Source organism: Apis florea, unplaced genomic scaffold, assembly GCF_048593485.1.
Source record: "Apis florea isolate Af1SG1 unplaced genomic scaffold, ASM4859348v1 contig_3170_pilon, whole genome shotgun sequence".
NCBI classification, from domain to species: Eukaryota; Metazoa; Arthropoda; class Insecta; order Hymenoptera; family Apidae; genus Apis; species Apis florea.
In genome coordinates, this window is record NW_028256714.1 from 3064220 (window position 1) to 3086865 (window position 22646).

At 27.5% G+C, this 22646-nt stretch overlaps 2 protein-coding genes and 3 non-coding genes across 12 annotated transcripts; 3 read left to right on the forward strand and 2 right to left on the reverse strand.

Moving 5' to 3' along the window:
• Nucleotides 1–541: 541 nt before the first annotated feature.
• On the reverse strand, nt 542–1949 carry LOC100872052 (A-kinase anchor protein 14). Of its 2 annotated transcripts, XM_031916058.2 has the most exons (5): nt 1641–1949; nt 1442–1582; nt 1181–1366; nt 979–1118; nt 542–866 (listed from the first exon to the last, which is right to left on the reverse strand). In XM_031916058.2, exons 1-4 carry the CDS (start codon nt 1785–1787, stop codon nt 999–1001), a joined length of 594 nt encoding a protein of 197 aa, XP_031771918.2. In that variant the 5' UTR covers nt 1788–1949; the 3' UTR covers nt 542–866; nt 979–998. The 2 variants fall into 2 exon arrangements, with proteins under 2 accessions (XP_031771918.2, XP_086766526.1); XM_086910400.1 differs by lacking the exon at nt 979–1118.
• fry (microtubule binding protein furry) lies at nt 1832–22023 on the reverse strand. 7 transcript variants are annotated; one of them, XM_086910384.1, is made up of 46 exons: nt 21904–22023; nt 21220–21306; nt 21023–21064; nt 20505–20678; nt 20252–20436; nt 19989–20182; nt 19703–19912; nt 19429–19636; nt 19206–19343; nt 18899–19133; nt 18422–18825; nt 17515–18226; nt 17273–17443; nt 16928–17117; nt 16646–16822; nt 15727–15873; nt 15254–15424; nt 15031–15180; nt 14753–14922; nt 14416–14687; nt 14185–14339; nt 13831–13994; nt 12420–12629; nt 11363–11499; nt 9698–9802; nt 9482–9616; nt 9142–9410; nt 8939–9065; nt 8677–8867; nt 7892–8526; nt 7644–7809; nt 7261–7570; nt 6876–7179; nt 6286–6794; nt 5891–6199; nt 5625–5793; nt 5006–5178; nt 4859–4933; nt 4675–4710; nt 4041–4214; nt 3811–3948; nt 3547–3728; nt 3288–3480; nt 2962–3219; nt 2385–2886; nt 1832–2302 (listed from the first exon to the last, which is right to left on the reverse strand). In XM_086910384.1, the coding sequence occupies exons 2-46, from the start codon at nt 21260–21262 to the stop codon at nt 2139–2141; spliced, it is 9783 nt and encodes a 3260-aa protein (XP_086766510.1). In that variant the 5' UTR covers nt 21263–21306; nt 21904–22023; the 3' UTR covers nt 1832–2138. The 7 variants fall into 7 exon arrangements, with proteins under 7 accessions (XP_086766510.1, XP_086766511.1, XP_086766508.1 ...); XM_086910385.1 differs by having other exon boundaries at nt 3559–3728; nt 20505–20681; XM_086910382.1 differs by having other exon boundaries at nt 20505–20681.
• On the forward strand, nt 9916–9988 carry TRNAA-AGC (transfer RNA alanine (anticodon AGC)). Its single transcript has one exon. It is a non-coding gene; the product is annotated as a tRNA-Ala (tRNA).
• Nucleotides 10225–10297, forward strand: TRNAA-AGC (transfer RNA alanine (anticodon AGC)). Its single transcript has one exon. It is a non-coding gene; the product is annotated as a tRNA-Ala (tRNA).
• TRNAA-AGC (transfer RNA alanine (anticodon AGC)) lies at nt 11100–11172 on the forward strand. The gene has a single exon. It is a non-coding gene; the product is annotated as a tRNA-Ala (tRNA).
• Nucleotides 22024–22646: the final 623 nt, after the last annotated feature.

Consider the following 22646-nt stretch of genomic DNA (forward strand, 5'->3'; position numbering starts at 1 on the left):
TATGTATTATAGAATTAATTGTTATTGTACATCGATGAAATATAGTCTAAAAGTACGGTATCAAATATAAATATATTTTTATAAGATATACGTGATGATAAATATTATTATCCAATTAGTAAAATTAAAAAATTACATGACACGTGAATCGAGACAGATATGCTCGACACGTGGTTGTCGATATTCCAGGCTCCTGCCGAGAAACTCAGACCTCCCAGAGCCATCCGACCACCATGTGCATGAGCACTCGGTAAAATCCCTCTCAGGTTTTGAAATTGTCTTCTATTTGTCGTATCACCAAAACCGAATAGTGTGTAAAAAAACACAGAGAAATCGCCCGAAAGACCAACGCACAGATTACACCTCCTCGGTGTGCTCGATGAAAATTTAAATAGATTCTTTCGAAGCGACAAGTGCGCGGCATGTACTCCGCGGGAGACTTCGAAATTACTTTTTTTACTAAATATATTATATAAAAAAATAATCTATAAAAAAAGTATTAAGAATTGTAAATAAATATAATTAATGAATGAGAAATGAGTTCATATTTTAAAAATATTATATTTTAATATAATTTATGCCGGTCGGTAATTGTAAGCGTTTTAAGTCACGCTGAAAACAATAGTTGCCATAGTTGTATTTTCCTTTGTTGGTTGTCACCTGCTCTTACTGCTTAACCAATTGGAGTAAACTTATATGCGTCTGCCATTCAACCAGAGTACACAAGGCATGTGCTCCTTTTAGACGAATATGATACGCTTACTTTTACGACACTTTGCATATGCCTCTTAAATTCGTTATTATTTACTCTCTTACTAAACGCTTTAAACATAATTAAACTATAATTGCACAACGTATTTTACTCACTGAAATCAATTAAGATTTAATATAAAATATGTTATTAGCATTAAATTATATAATATAATATATGTATGTCATGTAATAAAAAAATAATTTGTCATGTAATTAAAAAATTACTAGTTAAAAATTAAAAGCTATTAAAAATCAATGGTCTTGAATATTATTGTTTTCATATCTAAAATATCATAAAGCCATTTAGGTCTAAAAATCATATTTAATGAATGCCTAAATTGATGTCCTTCAAAAACATATGTAATCTAAAAAAAATAAATATGATATTGAATTTATTTTATTATCCTAGATAATAAAATTAACTCACATCAGCAGGATAATGAGATGGATAAATGTAACTTATTGCTACATAAAAATATACACTGACTGTGACCATTGGTTCAGGAAATTCAGGAGTAGGTACACTCCAAATAACTTGATATGTGAAAATTTCAACTCTCTGTTTATATTGAAGACCAATAAAATTTATATGAAACATCCAATCCTTTAAAGCCTATAAGAATATTATATAAAAATATTCAACTAAATATTTATTATATGAATAACATGTTTATAAATAAATTCTGACTGATAATGCATTCCATGATTTCATTTCACTTGTTACAGATTCTAATCCATTTCGTGAGTTGAAACTACCACATGTAGCCCATTCATTACCAAAATAGCCTAATTTTCGAAAACTTACACCATCGTAAAAAATGAGATCACCCTGTTTCGAAAAATTTATATTATATTATAAAATTAAATGAAAATAGTTTTTTACAAACCAAATTATTGATTATTGAGAATGTATTCAAAATTGCTTGATTGACGAATCTTTTAATAAAATCCGTTGTAGTACGATAACTTTGATATTGATGATCAACATATTCAACTTGAACATTGAAATGTGATGATTGTTTGCATACAAGCATATTTTCAGGATTTTAAAATCGTAGAAAAAAATATTTGTCAAAAATTCGAGTTTTCAAAAATTTATTTTATCGAACTTACATACGTCATTGCGTTTGTGTTAAAAAAAGAAACGACAAAATCGACGATTTCGTGCTTCCGCTCGTGCATATTTTTCTAATTCCTATGACAATTACATCGCGATATACATATATATATATATGTATATGTATATATATATACGTCTATGGTTGTATACATGGTTGTATACAAGATACATGAATAAAACGCATGGTACAATTAAATTATATGAAGACTTGAATTTAAACAAATAACTGTCTATAATATGATATAACATTAAAATTTATGTTAAGTTAACAGTCATTTTTCGTATTATTAGGATGCTCATGTTGAGATCGTGCTGCCTTTGTTGATGCTTCCAAGCCTGTAACAGCTGCTAAAACTTGGAATAGACTTTCCATCAATCTACTAAATATTTCCGACATTTCATCGTCCTTTCGTGTAACTACAAAAATATCTAAAGAAAAAAACGATAATTAATTTTTGAATTATTTATCTATTTCAAAAAAGTTTGATATTAATATTTTTTAGCACATTACCAGATCTATCTTGTCCTAAGTATTTGCAATACATATTAACAGCAGTTGTTACATCGTCATCATCATGAAAAGGATCTCCTGGCCATTGTGCTCTATGTAATCTTACAGCTTCAAGAGCAGGAGACCATCGTGCATTTCTAAGTAATTCTGCTACACGAGCAACTTCTTCAACAGCACCAGTACCGGGTAAAGGACTAGGACTAGGTGTTGGAGTTGGTGTCCCTCTTTCACTTTCTGTACTCTCTTCGAGCGCTCTGCTCAAAGCAATTTTCATATTTGCAATTTCTGCAGATATATCTTGAAGTGGAATTTGTACGTTTCTTGCAGCGTTCATAAGAGTGCCTAGCATCTTGTTTGAAGCTTCAATGAGTAATAGCAGTTGGAGATGAAGTTTATAGAGTGCTCTACCTAAATCTAAGAGCATCTCTTCAAGACCTGTTTCTGTTGTATGACTACCACCTAAGGCTTGAAGTTTTGCTGTTGCTTTGGCTGCTTCTAAACACTATGAAAAATAATAAATTATAAATTTAAACAAAATTAATAATTATACATATATAGTTAATAAACAATTACTTACTTCGGTAGCATGATCTTTCTTATCAAGAAATGTTTCAAGATGTTCTTGAATTTCTAACATTCCAAATCGTAAGGATTCGTTTAATCTTTGATTTGCAAAAATAGCAATCGAGAACCAAATCAAAGGTGGTTCAGCTTTTGAGCTAAGAAGTTCTGCATGACTAGATAAATGATAGCCTAATTGAGTGGAGGCAGGACTGCCGTTACACAATAAGGCACTAGCTTCTCGTGTGAGAGTAACTGATTTACTGCTTACGTCCTGAGAATAATAATACACGATATTAAAAATTTAATATTAACACATAATAAGTAATGTATAATATTTACCCTTAAAATTCTACTCAATAATTGGAAAAAGTCTAAGGTATTGTACAGAGATTGTGTGATAAGATTTTGAATCTGTTGACGCCAAATTTCTTCTGCATCATCTCTTACAACTTGTCTAAAAGGCATTAACGCTGACAGATTTGGCGATGCATTACAAGGTGTTACATCTCCTAAATCTCCTGCACTAGAACCACTGCATAGAAATAATAAATAAATATCAATAAAATAAAATTTTTATTTACTTTAATAAGAAACTTACGATGTGTCAGACCTTGTTGAAGAATCGTGACGTGTACGACTAGGTATTAGAGATAAAGAGGATGGTGGAAACATTCCAGGAATATTGTTTGTTTCCTGTCCTGTTCCAGAACCACCGGGTACTTCATCTAAAGGTGATTCTGAACCAGCTTCATCATCTGATGATTCTTCCGTAACGCCGCGCTGTAAATTTAATATACATTCAATTGTTTTTCATTTTATTTCAACTTGTTTCAACATACTATTTAAATCAATTTTTAAATACCCGACTAGTGTGTTTACTAGATGATTGAGTCTTTTCACTTAAACTTTCTTCAAATTGCCTTATACTTGATTCTCTCTCTTCTCCTTCGCTAAGAGGACGGCGCCTTACTCCCCAATTAAAATTATCAGTACTTTCACCCTGTGATATAAAAATTAAATTTATTTACATTTTTAAAATAATATTGAATATAAATAATATATAAGTAAAATATGTTGAATTACAATACTTACTTCAACACTTTCACTTTCATATTCAAGAAAGTCAAAGTCTTTAAATACGCCAAATTGTTCATCATCTCTTCTGGAACCTCCACTTAAATCATTATTTGCACCAGAAACTTCTTCTGTTGAGGAAGCCATAGATGATTGCCTTTCCATTAAATCTGAACTTTGACTGAATATCACCTATATTAAAAAAATTTCTTTAGTTAAAGAAAATAAATATTAAATGTTAGCAATAGAATTTTTATCTGACATATCTTAATTTTTGTCTTTACTAATGCTGTGTATTTTAGCAATTATTGTGCATTTTCGTGTTCAATATTGAATTTTTTATATATATCTCACTTCGACTATATAGCAATAATGTAAAAATTACAATAATACACGCGCAGATTTGTATTTTGTATATATGACATTTTTTTTACATTAACATGCTACATAAAGATATACTATACATTTATAATCCTACAAAGATTGAAATAATTTTTTTCTATTTTCAAATTGTGTGCATGTTAAATTATTTGCACGAAGCATATAAAAGCGTGAATATAATTGTATTGATAGGACATCACATATGAATATAAATAGATATTTTTTACTCTTGTGATAATGAGTGCAGATTGCGCTTAAAGAAACCTGTTACCTTGCTATATAATGTCATTGAACTAATGTGTTCATCCTAAAAAGGAGTATAGAAGTAGAATCAGTGAAAAGATACCGTTTTTTTTTTTTTTTAGACTATTGGAATTAAATATATATATATATGTGTGCGTATATATATACACACATTTTTTCGAGAAAAATTTTCAGTTCAAACATAAACTTACAGATGGACTCTTTGGTAATCCAACACGTTGACCACATGTTGTTAGAAGATTTACCAAACATTCTCTAACACGACCCTGAAATATAGATTTTTATATTTATAATACCATATTTATAAATTTTAATTTATGTTTTATTTTTAATTTAACCTGTGACATCCATGGTCTTTTCCAGCCAGAAACAGCATTACTCTCAGCTGGTGAAAGGGATAATGAACATCGAGGAGAACTAAGTGATTTTTCCTCAACGCCCTGACGTATTAACCATCGTCTACCAATTACTGGTGTTTGTGATAAATCGAACGTGAAATCCATAGTTCTTCCTATTTATAAATAAAACATAATTTATTTTTATGGCAAGAAACATAAAAGAAAAATTAGGAATAATTAATTAATTACTAAATAATATTCCTTAAAATACTTTTTACCTTTTCGAAAAATTTTGAAAGTTGAAAAAAATAATGCGTTTAAAATATAAAATAAAAAATATATAAAGTAAAAAAAAATTATAGATAAGATGTTTTTGAAGCGGACTATATAATCGTAATATGATATTTAATTTTATAATTTAATTTTAATTAAAAAAATAATAACTATATTTCATGAATAATTTACAATTTATTTTTATTATTATTTTTATCGCAACCTGAGCATCATCAGATAAGCAATCCATGCAGTGAGTGTTCGGCATTGCAAGAGGAAAAACATAACTTAATAACTTTTAATGTTCACATCCATGCAAAAAATGTTTTAAAGAATAGTGTTTTACCAGGTAATTCTTTTTTAGTAAATATCTCAGTATCAGTAAAGCTTGGATGCGGAGATGCTATTGAAGATTCCCAAGATGATCCATGTACTGATGTAGGTGGTGCTACCAAAGTTGAGGATCTTGTGACTACCAGTTTTAATATTTTAAGAGCTTCTTTCCAATGAGGACCCTAACATTATATTATTATGCTATAATTGCTTATAAAAAAACTAAATAAAAATATTATGATTTATTTTTTAGCATCTAAAATGAATTTTCATCCATACCTCAACATATTTTGAAATCACTCTAAGAAGTTCAGTATTGATTGGTTGTGCTGCTTGTGAAGCTAAATCAACATAATGTAACATACAATGTATAATACTAAGTACAGGTAAAGCGACACTTCCTGGTCCTTTTTCCAATACTTCTACCAAAAAAGCAAGCATATTGAAACTAAGATGAGCATATGTATCATATAAATATTTGACGACGCATTTAGTCCATTGAAAACTTTCTTTGCTGAAGGTACGTCGACTATATAATGTCATAACAGTACCCAAATTTTCTAATTTTTTTCCTTTTTCTGCACTCATCTATAAATGAAAAATATATTATACATGTATGAACTTTTTATTTATGAAAAGAATTATATAATAATATTATGTATAATAATAATTACTTGTGCAATGTTTTCTGCACTTCTAATACACAATTCATTAGCATCTTCATAATTTAAAAGCATATACGGAAGCAACGATACAACGTTCATTGGAAACGCAAGACTCTGAGTAGGATCAACAACTGGCAAATCTAATAATGGTGTAAACTGAGATAATAATGTTACAACAGGTTCATATGTATTAGGACTGGTACATCCTTTTAATAATAATGCATGTACACCAGGAAATGAGGTCCATCTTAGTTGTTGTTGTAATTTTTCAACTTTATCTCTAGCATCTGGTCGATCCAATGGTAATCTATGAAGTACCCGACTAAGTAGTCTCAAAGCTAAAAGAAATTCATGTTCATAATCTGATTCAAGTAAAGATACTGATAACCAAAACAATTGTGCCAATATAGTCATTTTATCATCTTGTGTTGCAGAATCACCCAATAATTTTAAAGATTGAGCCGATCTCGATCGTGAAAGATTAGAATTAGGATATTTATTACATCTGTTATCTAATTCTATAAAGAAAATTAATATAGTATTACACATTACAATTAATATATATGTATATGTATAAATAAGATATTCAGATATTATACCTTTTATTTCACTTGCTGCTGAATTACCACCACTTGATTTTTTCATACAATAACTAACTGAATAACTAGTACTTCTTGTGTGACCACCTTGATTTAAATGAGAAAACATATGTGGACCAGCTGGATATCCATTACCTCCTCCTGGACTTCGTTTTCCACCAATTAAACCGCCTGAAGCAGGATCTTTGTTATTTAAATTTGGAGTAGATTTAAATATTTCTTTCATAAAATCGAGGGGTCGAAAATCAGATTCTAGCGAATCGACAGCTGCTTCAAGTGTTAATAATAATTCTGTTACATAACCCTATAAAACAACAGAATAATTGTAGTTATAAATTACCTAATATTTTTATATGTAATACTTAAAATTTAAAATATCACATACTTGCATATCTTCTCCTTGTTCAGCAACTGTTTCTACTAATCTAGACAAAATATCAGATAACATTCGAGATGTTATAGGAACTCGTAATGCTCTAAATACTTGAAGAGATCTTCCGGCATAATGTCTAGATGAACAAGATAAACCTAATTGTAATGCAGTTTGTGCCCATCGTTGACTAACCAATGCATGGGGCAAAGAATCTCTAAAAACTCGTAATACATGTCGCAATAATACTGTTAATTGTTCAGCACTGCGAACCCACCAAACTTTAGAAGTCATGTCTTCATAATTCCACAATGGTTGATTTATTCTATTAAAAAAAACATACTTATAAATATTTGCAAAAATATTTAACAAATATATTTATCTATATATATATATACCTAGAAGCTAAAAAATTGATTAAAGATTTGATTACATCTTGGATTGGCATATTTGGACCTGGTTGTGGACCAACCCAATTATTTGCATCTTCTGGTGTAACAATAACAGGTGGTACTGTGTTTGTTGAACCTGATGTTGAAGGCCAATTATGGCACACTGGTGATTCTATGGCATCAATTTTTATATTAGTTTTATCTATTATAAAAGTTCATAAAATTATAGAAAATTTTATTATTATTACTCTCACCATATGTATGAGAATTCGAATAATCTTTACAGTTGTCCATAACTTGATTCACATGATTCATCGATAACGGAGGAGTAGATGTTGAATTAGGAATAGGTGAATGAGTAGGTGTTCCGTTATTAGAAGAAGGAAATGGTGGTGGAGGAGGAGGAGGTGGCGGTGGTGGAGGTGCTGAATTAAAAATAGAGGATTCTGGCGGTAGAGGTGGTGGGGGTGGTGGTGGTGGAGGCGGAGGTGGAGGAGGAGGTGAAGAACAAGGTGGTGGTGGTGAAGATGATGGAGGAGATGTTATAGGAAGCGGTGCTGGAGGTGGACCATATAAATAACTGTCAAATTCTGGATCAATCTCAGTAAAATTATGCTCAAGTATTGGCAAAGCTGGAGTAGAGAGTCCTAAGCCCAATTGTTCAGTTTTTGATGCCAATAATACCCGTGCTACGCCGAGATGATCTCGATGATCTCCGAGGACAACCAATAGATTTAACAAAAGACAACGGCAATGATCCCTTACAAGAGGTCTTGAATGATCCAATCCAAGAAAAACTATATGTAACATTAAAGGAACATGGATAGCCCAATCAAGTTGTATGCCATCAATGACAACATCAGTAAGTAGCATAACGGCAATGTTGCATCTGTAATTTATAAGCATAATTGTAAATATAATAGAAATATTTTGTATATATGAAAATATTCTTATTTTTTATTGTAAACAAATTTTTTATTATCTGTAAAGATTACTCTAATGTGCAAGTTAGATAAAATTATAATATAATATTTCTCACCTATGGAACCCACTTATAGGCTGTGAACTATCTGGTAGATACTCTGTTAAAGGTGCAAAATATCCACCATATTCAGGCATTGGTAAAGGATGTGGCTGAGGAATATCGAATTTTTCACCACCACATGATATTTTTCCATTTACTCCCGTGGGTCCATTTCGTGTACCATAACAAGATTCATCTGTAGTTAACTGAAATTAAGTATGAATTATAAATAAGAGTTTGTAAAACAGAATAGAGTATAAAATAAATAAAAATGTACTTCGGCTTCTGTCGTAGGAGTGGATAAATCATCCGGAAGAATTGGCGGACCGCTCGCAGTCCTTGTTTTTTCCGCCCTTGGGGTTTGAAATCCAGCGAGTGCTCGTAATGCAGTATCAGATTTAGAACTATGAAATAAAATATATATGTTAAATTAATTTCCTTGAAAAAATATTATACAAAATTATCTGATATAAATCTTACCCAGTTTTAACAGGATCTTCACCTGAATGTCTTTTAGTATGAATGGTACCTTTTTCAACGCCTAAATCACGTGGAGGATTTCCAGGATCAGCAACTGGAGCATCACTATGAGAAGAAGCTTTTCTCATACTAGTTAATCTATAGAAAGGTGGAGTTTCAGTTCTTTCAATTAAGCAATTTAATGTTTCAACTGTTTGCAATTCAATCATCATTTCATCTACCAAACGATCTGGTCGAGCTCTCGCTAAATACAAAACAACGCGTTTCGCCTATAATATAGAATTAATAATTTAATTAATTGAATAAAAATAATAAATTTTCTAATAAAAAGATGACATACATATGGAAGTAGTTCTTGTGGAGCCATTCCAGAGACAATAATTAAATAACGAATGATTACTTTTAAATTATTAGGCCAACAACCACATAAAGTTGCCCAAAGTTCTTCCATTTCTTTAGGATGCTCATCAGAAAACTATAAAATAAAATTTCTATTATTAATAAAATTAATAAAATTACTAATAATCAATCATATATTACATTTCATACATAATACCTTAGCAGTTATGTAAAATAAATTATTCAACACCATTTCTGTTGCTTCAGCAGTACCCCAACCCTCTCTTCGTGCTCCACTGCGTGATATATCAGTTGCATAGTACTGTATGAAAATTTTAAATATCGAAAATAATATTATTTATTACATATAAAAAATTATCAATTTATATTTTTATTTAATAAAATCATATACATGTAAAATGTAATAAACTAAAGGGGGGCGTAGCTCAGATGGTAGAGCGCTCGCTTAGCATGCGAGAGGTACCGGGATCGATACCCGGCGCCTCCAGAAATTTTATATTTTTTTTTCATTCTTTTATTAAAAATAAATTATATATGGTAAAAAAAATGGTAAAAAAAGAAAAACTAAATCAATAAATGTAATTTAAATAATAAAGCATTCACTTTACATGGAAAAGGTGTTAAGCTCGATACTTGATATCTCTAAAATTCACTTTTGATCCTTTTATTAAAATTAGATCATATTGATATTTCAAAATCAAAAGGAAAGTAAATTAAACCAAAGGGGGCGTAGCTCAGATGGTAGAGCGCTCGCTTAGCATGCGAGAGGTACCGGGATCGATGCCCGGCGCCTCCAAATTGTTTTTTTATTTTAATTAAAAATAAATTATTCATTTTTCAAAAAAAAATTCAATTATTAAATGTTACCATTGTTGAAGACTAATAGTAATTAGATAATTAAAGCTATTAATATTATTATTATTATTATTATTATTATTATTATTATTATTATTATTATTATTATTATTATTATTATTATTATTATTATAATATATATATATATATATATTAATATAATAATATAGCGATAAAATTTACAATAAAATAAACTTTTTTCCTTAAAGAAAAACATAATTTCATTTTTAAAAAAAAAATTCAAAAATAAGTTTTTGTTTCAAATTATAATTATAAGAATTTTATAAAATAATACATAAATTTTAATAAAATTATATAGGAATACTATTATTATATTATTATACAGAAACAATATTATAATTGTTTATAAATTATTTTTATTATATAAGAATTGTATATGCATTATATGTAACATTTTAATCTAAATAAATTATTAGTACTTTAATATATAAATGTAATAAATGGATAAACAGACGTGTCTATTTATTTTATGTCTGACATTTCCTATGTTATACTACTAAATTATAATTCTTTGTCTAGAAATCTTTTATTTTTTGATTTGAAATTGATTTTTAAAAAGAAATAATTACGAAGGAGGATTATAGTTTAGACAGAATTATAATACTCGTTTACTACATACGAAACTATCAGGATCGATACTCCAAAATCTTGTTTTTAATCCTTTCATTAGAACTAGATCATATTGGAGATTTAAAATGATACTTGAAATAAACCAGTTCGAAGGGGGCGTAGCTCAGATGGTAGAGCGCTCGCTTAGCATGCGAGAGGTACCGGGATCGATGCCCGGCGCCTCCAAATCTTTTTTCTTTTAACAGTTAAAATAAAAAAACTTCTTTTTTCTTTGTATATTACAAAATACAAACCAATGATCATCAAACCAAAATCATTATATTCAAAATTTTTAATTATATGCTGATGAAGATTGATATTAAATAACAAATACGAAGATTATTTTTATATTGAATAAATGATTTATAAACTTTACCTGATAATAACTCAATGGGTTGGAAGGTGGTGGTACATTTGGATCCACTAATTCCATATTATGTAACCAAGGTAACAAATACTGAAGTAACAATTGTCGAACTTCTCTTCTAGCTGTTTGAAATCTATGTGTAATTTCTGTAAATGATATATACATTGTATTATCATATATATATAAAGATTAATATTATCATATTTACTATAATTTTTTTTTTTTATAAAATATTGACTGATTTAATATGGATGTCTGGTATTTGAATCAGTTTTATATTTGTAAAGATTATTTGTTTTACATATTTTTATTAATCAAGTCAATATAAATGTTGATAAATGCATTTTTTATTGAAATGTATTATTAAGAAAATTATTATATATAAAGTATTATATAATATATAAACAAATATAAACAATAATCACATAAATCTACTTAATTTTGTATTTTATTATCTTCATTAGTTACTTTTATTTATATTTTATCATTTATTATTTGATGTTTATTTATTACTTTATTATTCGATATGTATTGCAAAATGAAGAATAAAAAAATTTTAATTTTGATTTTGATTAGATATGCAATTACATCTTTATAAATAAGAGAATGTATATTCATTTATGTAAAATATCATTTAAAGTCTATTTAATAATAACATTTATCACTTCTTCATCAGAAACAATGATCTAAGCTAGTAAAACAAAATGTATTTTCTGTGCAAATATACAAAGTAAACTAAAGAGATTGAGATATTAGGTTGAGTTATAAATGGATGAATTATTTCTAGCTTACTATTAGCAAAAGGCTTGAGCTGTCTAAGGCATGTTTATTTACAATTCTATATGAAAACAAAGAAATTGAGAAATCAAAATGAATAAATAAATAATTATGACAAATATAAATCATAAAAAATTGCATTTTTAATAATTTGTTACTTATTAAAAAGTGTTTCGTTGAGTTATTGATTATTAAATGTTTCCTTAAATACTTCTTAAATACTGTTTAATATATGTAGAGTTTTCATTACAAAAACATTTCTGTTTCTATGAAAAAAGGATTTACTTACCACTAAACATGGGCATCGTTAGCTCTGGATGAAGTTGAGCGAGTTGACGAGAAAGATACATTTGATTCCGACAATATGTAGTCGATAGAAGTACGTCAAGAGTGCCACCCCTAATTGTACCAGTTGAGGACATTCCACCGATAGGATTACTTTGTTGTCCTGGAGCAGAAGTAGCGGTGGTTGATGAACCTCCAACAGGGTCATCCTGACCTAAAATAACCGACATCATTATTACGATATTGTTTCACACCAATATAAATATTAATTACATAGTAATTGAGTATTTGCAAAAATATTATAATTAATATTCGATATATTTATAATGTTAATAAAATAATTAAAATTCAAAGAAGTTTTTAATAAAATCGATAAAAGAAATCAATTTTAAGTTTTTCAAAAATATAAAATAAGCTTATAAAAAATATTCTACGATTTTTAAATTTTAAATTTTAACAATTTTAACAATTATTTTTATATTTTTACAAATATAATTAATTAAAAATGAATATGTATAAATAAAATACTATTTTTTCATCAAAATCGTGTTAAAAATTATATAACAATTATATAATGATATTGTATATTATATTATAATTTGGAAATAAATTTATTATTATCTCTTTGCAAAATATTTCAAATAGGTAAAAAGAATTCAAATATTGGCTCGATGCGGAGAAGTTAAATGCATTAGGATTTTATCAAAAAGGATTGCCGATGCAGAAATCGTTAAGCCGACAACTCGATATTACTTAATTTTCTCATTCGTTATCTAAAAGAATTCTATTTTTCTAAAATAAACAATTTTCAAAACTTTCATTAGTAAAAAACTTTTTTAATAAAAATAACAAGTGTAAAGAAATATAAATATATATATATATATATATATAAAATAAATAAACATAATATTTTTATTAAAAATTTTTTTATAAGATTAATATAATTTGTTAAATATATAAATAAATAGCGTGCGTGATTTTCATAAATAAAGATAAAAATATTAAAATAATTAAAATAATACTGATTTAAAATTTTCTTCAATATAAAGCTTTCTTCTGTATAAAGCTGCAAATTAATGTTTATTAAAAACTTTCTCAAAACTTATCAATTTAAAATTATAGCAAATTTTATGTGAGTAAGATAATTTTCAAAAATCAGTAATAAAAGATGCATAAAATAATAAAAATTATATTTATTTTGCACGATCAATTATAACAACTATTATATTATAAATAATTGCGATTGTATTTACGAAGCCATGAAAAAAATTTCATGAATTAAATGTAGAATAAAACACGATAATTTAAGATATAATATAATTATCATTGAAATTGAATGCATTATTGTAAAATAATATGTAATGTTATTTTTTCGTTCGAAGATTGAAATGAACAAGCAAATTTTATAAACTTACTAGTCTCCGGTTCTGTTGCTGGAAGAGGACCCACGTTTCCAAAAAATCTTTGATCCAATAATTGAAGAAGTTGCAAAGCTGCGTCGTGAACAGGAGCACGTGGACAGCCGGTACTCATCAGAGTAACATTGATGATGCTCGTGTAATGGTCACAAGGATATTCTCTAAAAATATTAAATATATATTATATGTATATATATGTATATATATATTGTTTATATGTATATATATATTGTTTATAATTACACTTACAGTTAAATTTTTTTGTATTTTCTTATAATTTGATATTGCATTTAAATTTTTCATAATTTAAAATATTTAAATATTCGAACGTACTAATAGTATAATACTAACCTTGCGCTAAAAATTGTTGCTAAAGCAAGAAAACAACCGTCAGCAACTTGTGGAGCACCAGTATAACATCGATCAACTACCCAATCGAGAAGGGGTCCAATATCAGGATTACATTCTAATAATAAAACTACTGTTTCTCGAGCAAGGGCATAGATCTGAAAATTTTTGTTAATGTAATGTAATATGATAATATCTGAAAAATTATACATTAAATGTAAATTATAAATTTACTTTTTCATCCTTGCTTGCTAATAATAAATCTAACCACTGATAAAGAATTGCTCCTTCTTCAGAAAGTGATTGAGGATTGAAACAAGGGCCGCAACACAATAATCCGCTCATAGCTTGTAATGCTGAAAGCTGTAATTCTGTACAAGATTTTTCTTCTTCATGAAGTGAAGATGTACTTGCAAGTGGTTTTCCATAAGGACCTGACCAGCTAGCAAATAGCATAAACAAGTTTCGTCTTAAGTCTCTTTTTAATAATGTATGACATGTTTCCACTAAAATAAAAAAAATATAAATTTCAAGTGCTTATTATAAATTTTTTATTATATGAAATACTTACATGAAAAACTCTTAATCATTTTTCTGATAAAATTACAGAAATGCAGCTTAATATCACGAACTGCAGGAGCTTCTTTATCAGTTTCATTCTCTAAATATAAACGGGCACCGTCGATGTATTCAACAAATGTTGGATGAAGTGATTGTGTTTCTCTATCTAATACTGCAGGACTATCAAAACAAATAAAATATAATACAAATTATTTTATAAAATAATTTTATAATAAAATAAAATAAATTTTTGTAACTCAATAATGACAATAATTTCAAATCAATTACCAAATACCAAATGTTCCATATTCAGCAATTAATTCCAATACTCTTACTAATTGCAATCTTAATGCATCTCTTCGTCTCCTACGTCTCATATTTTCTTGTTTACGATCAACTGCTTCGCGAATATAAGGAACCAATTCTTCCATTAAATCTCTAAAAATAATAATTATTCATAAAAATATATTATGTCAAATAAGCTATGTATAATAATTATGTATTTACTTACTTCAATGCATCAGCGTTTACTTTTCCAATTGCTTGCACAGCAGCATCTCTAACATCTACTACTTCGCATCTCAATAAAGGTACTGTTAATTTATATAAAGCTGCAGGACTTGCATTTGTACCAGGTGATTTATTATCACCTCGTTCAGCAGATAAACTATCCGGCGATGAGCTATGAAGAAATTGAAATTTTTCGTATATTAAATTCTTTGAAAATTGATATGTTAACATATAAATCGTGCGCGATCGATAAATTTCCGATTAAAGCGATTGGGAACGGTCGTAAGGCTAAATATAGAGAATAAATAAAAATATATGTACAGATTCATGTTAGCCACAGCAGTTTGATCAAATAGCTAAAAGTTTTGTAAATAAAGAAAACAGATTCATGAAATTATTGTGCAAATTACCAACGACCGTTTAATCCCGTGTGACTTCGAAGCATGGTCGTTTGTTGTGGTTAATTAGGCTCACCTGGTCCGCTTATGCCTGGTGTAGATGCCGGAAATGGACGGAACGGAGAAGCGACCCGGCAGGGTCTGTGCCCCGCCGAGATTCTCCAGGCTCTGACTCAACTCCTTACTCATGCATAACACACCAAACTCCACCGTATGCTGACCACTAGAGTATGCAATACAGTGTACCACCAATGCTCCTTGTATCAGACATTATTTACTGCTCAGAAACTACTACTCTAAGATCTAGATGTACATGTGCGAGATAATGACGAATAGCATGCGAGATAAAGAATGTTACAGAAAACTAAAGCAAAGAAATATGTGCTTGAGAAAATATATGCAAAATTGTATTCCGCTCCCGAGTGCAAAGCACGCCTTGGTAGAAATTGGTGCTCTTCTATTTCATATACACTTTATTGTTACTAATATAACAATAAATTCCTGGAGGTGATGATATAATTCGTGTGAGATTAGACAATCTTGCAATATAATAGATGTTAGGGATATAGATGCCACGTGCATTCACAACAGAAAATGCATATCATAATAAATTATGATTCACAGAATATTGTACTTTAATTTTAATTGAAAATGTATATGATAAATAAACACCGACAAATATTTCCGTCGTACACAACAGACATAAGCAGACAAGACCCCACACCAATTAATACCAAATATTAATATTACTTCCACCTGATAATCCAATATTTCATATAATGCCTAAAGTTCTAATGACTGAACTATAAATTTTATCATTTAATATATGATTCTAATTTAATAATGATTTGTGCATAAATTTAGAGTTGTATAACATCTATTAAACATTAATCTTTTATGTTCTGATATAATGATTTTATGTAATTTAAATAATATTATAAAATGATTCATTATGATAATAATGTTTCTATAATGATATTTAAATACTAATTTACCTTAAACTGAGATCTGGACTAGCACATCGTACTACTGGACTTGGCACTGGTGGAACCACTCTATATCCAAAAGTTAAATAATTTTTCCAAACATGCATGTACATATCTCTTTCATTTACAGGTTTTCGAACTGTGGTTGAACTTCGTAAAAGAGAAGCTCTATTATCATTCACAGGTCTAAAAAAAAAATAAAAATTTTTATATTTATTAATTAATTATTAATATTATGTAAATATAATATAAATATAAATTATTTTTAAAAAGTTATAAATATAGACTTACGTGGGATCAATTACTGAGAAAAGAGAATTTATTCGAGTAAAAACAATAGGCCATGAATGTGCAACTGCAGTAGAACATAATGTTAGTACTCTATCTTTTTCTAAAAATGCGAAAAGACAACTTCCCCATGGATCTGCCCCATTTAGATTTAAAGAAGAAGAACTTTTTGTACTAGTATCATCATGTAGACCTATAATTTTATTATATAAAAATTTTATATAACTGATAAATAATTTAAATGAAATAATTGATAAAATAATTTAAATAATTTAAATAATAATTTAAATATAAATATATGATAAATTAATTATGAGTATATTTAAAAATATTTATTCTCATCATTACCTGCTGTCCATATACAACTACTTCTTTCAGCTATCCACTGGAGATCAACATTAGAAGTAGAAGCTGCTGCTGCTTTTTCAGCAGGTGGTAACATATGATAACATTTTTCCAAAACTGTTGGGCAACAAGCATCTATTACATCAATAACAGGTTGATCGTCTTCTAAACCTCCTAAATAAATGTTTTTTTATTATTTAATATTATTATTTAATATATAATTTATAGTATAATAAAATATTTACCTAATGTTTTTAATAAATGTTTTACTTCGCGTAATATATGAACAGCTATTCTTCTTGGATAAAGTCGACAATTACAAAGCATTACCAATGCGAATCCTTCTACTAGATGAAAAACACTCGAAACAGGTTCTATTTTTTGGCCTGATTCACTTTTTTTAATACTACTATCTACGCGTATATTTGTTCTTGCATTATCGACTGACTGCTCTTTAGATCTTGTACTAGGACTTGTTAGTGCATTTTTCCAACTTGTAAGAAGTTGAAGAAGCATTCTTAAACCATTATCAACAAGTTGCGGAAAAGTATCTTGAACATCTCTAGCAAGAAATTGTGTAAATCCAAGAACGACATCTTGTCTCCAGTCAGGAAAGTCTAATACTAAGGTTTGTAGACTTTGATATGCTAATCCACGAAGTTCTTCATCCATGTGAACAGTTAAACGAGATAATAAATCTACTAATTCAGCACCAGTCATTCCATCAGGTATTAATCGAGGAACTGCAGCAACGCAAGTTCGAAAAAGATCTATTCGAGGTTTTCGTTCTCCAGTAATCATCTCATCTGGTTCTTTATTCATATTTTGTGTACTTGTCATCATAAGAGGTCTACCATAATGAACATCTAAAGCACGTAATATGTCAACAAATACTCGTCGAACATGTGGGAAATACGAAGACATTCCTATACTTCTTGCTGTATCTTCTGTTAACATCTAAAATATATTAAATTTTTTAATTAAAATATTATAATCAATATTTTAAATATAATAGACTAAACTATATAATAATATAAGTATATTGTATATTATATTGTATATAATAGTAGTATATACAATAAAGTATATATATAATCTATTGGTATTTATTGGTATATATTAAATGCATATAGAATTATTTACTATACTTACTTTATTGAGAAATGTTTTCTTAACTCGCATAGTATTACCGCTTGGTAATACACCCATAGTACGAGGCATAGGTGGTTCTCCTTCTTTTTGTTGCAAACTATCAGCTACAACCAAAAAAGCTCGAAGTCCAATACTCATACGTTCGGGAGTTAAAATTATTTTTACTGGTCTACCCACAGATAATAAATCAAATACAATTTCTCGCATTGCAAAATCCAATCTTTCCTGTGCAATGAATTGAATGATTTTAACAAAAATATTTAGTGGAGTATCACGTGGTACTACTGCCTTTGAACCTTTTGGAAATAAAGAATTTACTATGCTTTGTAATCTACTTTGAGTAGCAGAATTACTCTCACATTTAATACGAATCATGTATACCCACAATAAACGGTATAAAGCCTCTGAAAAATAAATATAATAAATATTTAGATTATTTTATTATAACATATAATTTTTTTATATAAAAAATCATACCCAAGGCAACACGACACATCTTAGGATCTCGATTCTTTAAATGTGAAAGACACATTGCTAAAAAATAATGCCAATTTTGCAAAAAGAATGTTTTTTGACTAACACATAATAAACAAGTTACAAGAGGAAAAAGAGCTAATCTATGTTTTGACTTTGTACACATATCTAATGTTGTAGAATATAACATCTCTACAAAATTTTTTAGACAAGGTACATTAACTTCATTTTTTACAGCCTAAAATATAAAAAATAAATTTTGTTATATATATAAAATGTAAATAATAGATTTGTAATTTTATAAACTTACAGCAGCAACAGGAACAAGTATTTCAACAAAAAGTCCAGCTAAAGCATGTTTAACATCTTTATCTTTGACTTCCAAAAAATATTGTGCACATTCTTGCATAAATTGAAATGATGCCTCAAATTCTTCTATTGGTACCATCTACAAATTTATATATATAAAAATTAATATTTATAAATTTTTGGATTTATATAAAAAAATAAAAATATTTCAGTTTTTTAATTACCTTTACTCTAAAAAATTTCATTCCCATTAATAATGAAATAATGTTTTGTGTAATATGAGGCCCTGGTTCTTTAACACGTAATTCTTTTAATTCGACCATAAAACGTTTTCTAACCGACATAAAACGAGACTGTGCAAGAACTCCTATTACTTCTGCATAAAGATCAGCAATGATATGAATGTTTGCTGCATTTGGTTCATTTTGAATACTATAATGTAATTTTAATCTTAAATATTTTAACATTTTATAAAATTCTTATTATATTATTCCTTACCCTTCTCTATATTTGAAATGTTTAAAAGCTATATTTTCAATGTAAGTTACTAAATCTTCATGGCCAGGATGAAATGGTAATTGACGTAAAACTTCTATTAACATTAGGCAAAATATAAATTCTACTGCAAGATCTCTTCGTTCTTGAAGCAAATCTGCTTCACTTTTTTCAACAGTTTCTACACTTCCTGATACTATCGTGTACATAATGCTAAAATAAACAATTATTTAAAAATTTTTAATGATAATGAAATGCTAATAATAATTTATATAAAATACATTTTTACCTTTTTCCTTTTTGATCTTCTTTACCTGGTTTTTTTTGATCGCTACCTTGATCAACTAATTGACGTTCATACCAATTAAAAAGTGCTCGTAAAATAGAAGGCAAACAATGTTCCGCAACTGAACCAAATGCAGATAATAATTGATCAAATTGAGGATCTTCTCCTCTTTGTAAAACTTTTGAAAGTGGTTTTTCCTATAATATATTTATTGTCAAAAATACATCTTATCTAAATAATTATAATTGCTTAAATAATTGACTTACATGTTCTGTCATCACAGCTTCCATTTTTTTTTCTGCTTGAGTGGTGAATTCTGCAAATAAAGTACGCATTACAAACTCTCCAGGTCTTAAATCCATATCTCCAATTTGTTGTAATTTCACTGTTTCTTTCTGAGCACCCCAAGGCAATACAACAGTTATTGCACTCACTCTACTGGAACTTGATTCTAAAAAAACTATAAATCATAAATATTTATTCGCATTTCATTAGCTCACATATGAATTGTATGTTTACCATTGCCAGAAACTGAAGTACTAGCAGTATGAATGCTAACAGCATCACTACTTTCACCTTGTGTTGTTCCATGAACGGTAAGTAAATCTTGATTAGATTCAGGTATATTTTGAGAAGATGATTCTGCTGCAGCTTCATGTAATCCTTCGCCATGTGTGACTCTGGCTTCAGAGGCTTCTGATAAAAATAAGAGATTTACTCATTTGAAAATTTTTATTTTAATTTTTATTTTATTTATTAAAATATATTGTTCTAAATATAATATATGATATTTTATATACAATATAAAATATCTTATGTTATAATGTTTAGAAACTATTACTACTACAGAAACATTAGTTTTAACACTAGTAATTCTGCATGATAGTATAGACTAATAGATGAAGCCCCATTCTGTAACGTAACAGATGCCCACAATGAACATTAATTTAATTATATTAAGCTTGATAGTTGTACTTTCTCTATATATAAATTTGAAAAATATTATATATATGAACAATCAGTAAGAAAAAACATACCAGGTTGAGCCTCATTTCCAGGAGTTGGTTGTGTTTCTCCTCCTAATATGATTTAATTCATTTTATTTTAATAGATATAAATTAAATTTTAATAGATATAAATTAAATGTATATATTGATCAAAATAAATAAATTAATAAATATCACATAATAAAATTAAAAAATAATAATAAATTATAAATACTATATTTACTAACCTTCTGTCATATTGTTTAAATATGCCTTATTTTCAGGCAACATTAATACATACTAATATCATACTGCAGATACATAGCATTTTCATTCTAAAACAATAAAGAAGCTATGTTATATAAGATACTTCTTTTAATATTTACTTTTTCTAAAAATAACAAACATAAAAGCAAATGAAATATATAAACATACACACAGTCATAAATATATATATTTATATATATATATCTATATGTACACATCATATATATACACATACACACACACACATATATATATAAATATACATTATTGTTTATTCTATTGATTATTCATTCATATATTAACATTGACATTAGATATCGTGATATTAATGTACATAATTTTTCTAAAAATAATGTTTATAATTAAAGTTAAAAAATAAGACAATTATATTTTTCCATGTATTGTCATAAATATATAATAATTTTTTAATATTTTAATTCATTTGTTTATGTAAAATAATAGTATAATATATATGAAAAATAAAAATTATTTGATTAAAGCGTAATAGAAGTGATAAATTGCGTAAAGCCATAACCTGAGACAAAAAGTAAGAATACTATAAAATGATAAAACAATAAGAAAATTTCATTAAAATTTTAAATTGTCATTATCATTAGATAGTCATTAAATGATTTAAAATTGTTAATAAAAAATAAATTATTTACCATAAAATGCCATAAAATCGCAATTTAATTCTAAGTCTGACGTTTCATAAATGTCCGGCTTGATTCGTATGTATTCTTCACAGTTTCATATTCCACACGTTCCTTCATTTAACATTATTTTCATTATTGCACTAAAGGGTGTTAAATATAATTATTCGTTAAATTCATAATAAACGATATATAGTTATATTTACTTGTATTTTTTAATATTTTTAATTATAAAGTTTATAGCATAAAATTTATTATTATATAATATAATTACTATATTTTTATCTATATCAATTAAAGTAGATACATGTTTTAATTGAATAATATAAATAATTTTATTATAATTTATTGACAAATATTTAATTGACAAAGTATAATAGACATAAAATATAATTTTTTATTTTTTATCTAATCTTAATATGATGATAGTAATATGATATAGGATTTATTCTACTATACCAACTGTAGATATTGTTCATGCTTAGAAACCATAGAATAAATTATTAATAGTTTCTTACATGTGAATGAATATCTTGGCAATGAAACATTTTGAATATATTATTAAATATATTTAATCATTTGATATATGTAATATTAATATAGTAAATTCAGGAAGTATGAAATTTTATTAATTTTCTTTTGAAAACTATTAATAGATTATTTATTTGATTTTATTATTTTATTGTTTTGTTATTTTATTATTGTTTCTTATTTAGGCTAGAAAAAATATTAATATTTAATTTTATATAATCTAC

Coding starts and splice junctions, on each gene's coding strand:
- LOC100872052 (XM_031916058.2), bottom strand. CDS start 1,787: ATGCTTGTATGCAAACAATCATCACATTTCAATGTTCAAGTTGAATAT. Junction 1,583..1,640: donor TCTCAATAATCAATAATTTG/GTTTGTAAAAAA, acceptor TTTTCGAAACAG/GGTGATCTCATTTTTTACGA. Junction 1,367..1,441: donor AATCATGGAATGCATTATCA/GTCAGAATTTAT, acceptor ATATTCTTATAG/GCTTTAAAGGATTGGATGTT.
- fry (XM_086910382.1), bottom strand. CDS start 21,262: ATGTTGCCTGAAAATAAGGCATATTTAAACAATATGACAGAAG. Junction 19,913..19,988: donor GAAGATCAAAAAGGAAAAAG/GTAAAAATGTAT, acceptor TGTTTATTTTAG/CATTATGTACACGATAGTAT. Junction 18,227..18,421: donor AGAAAACATTTCTCAATAAA/GTAAGTATAGTA, acceptor AATATATTTTAG/ATGTTAACAGAAGATACAGC.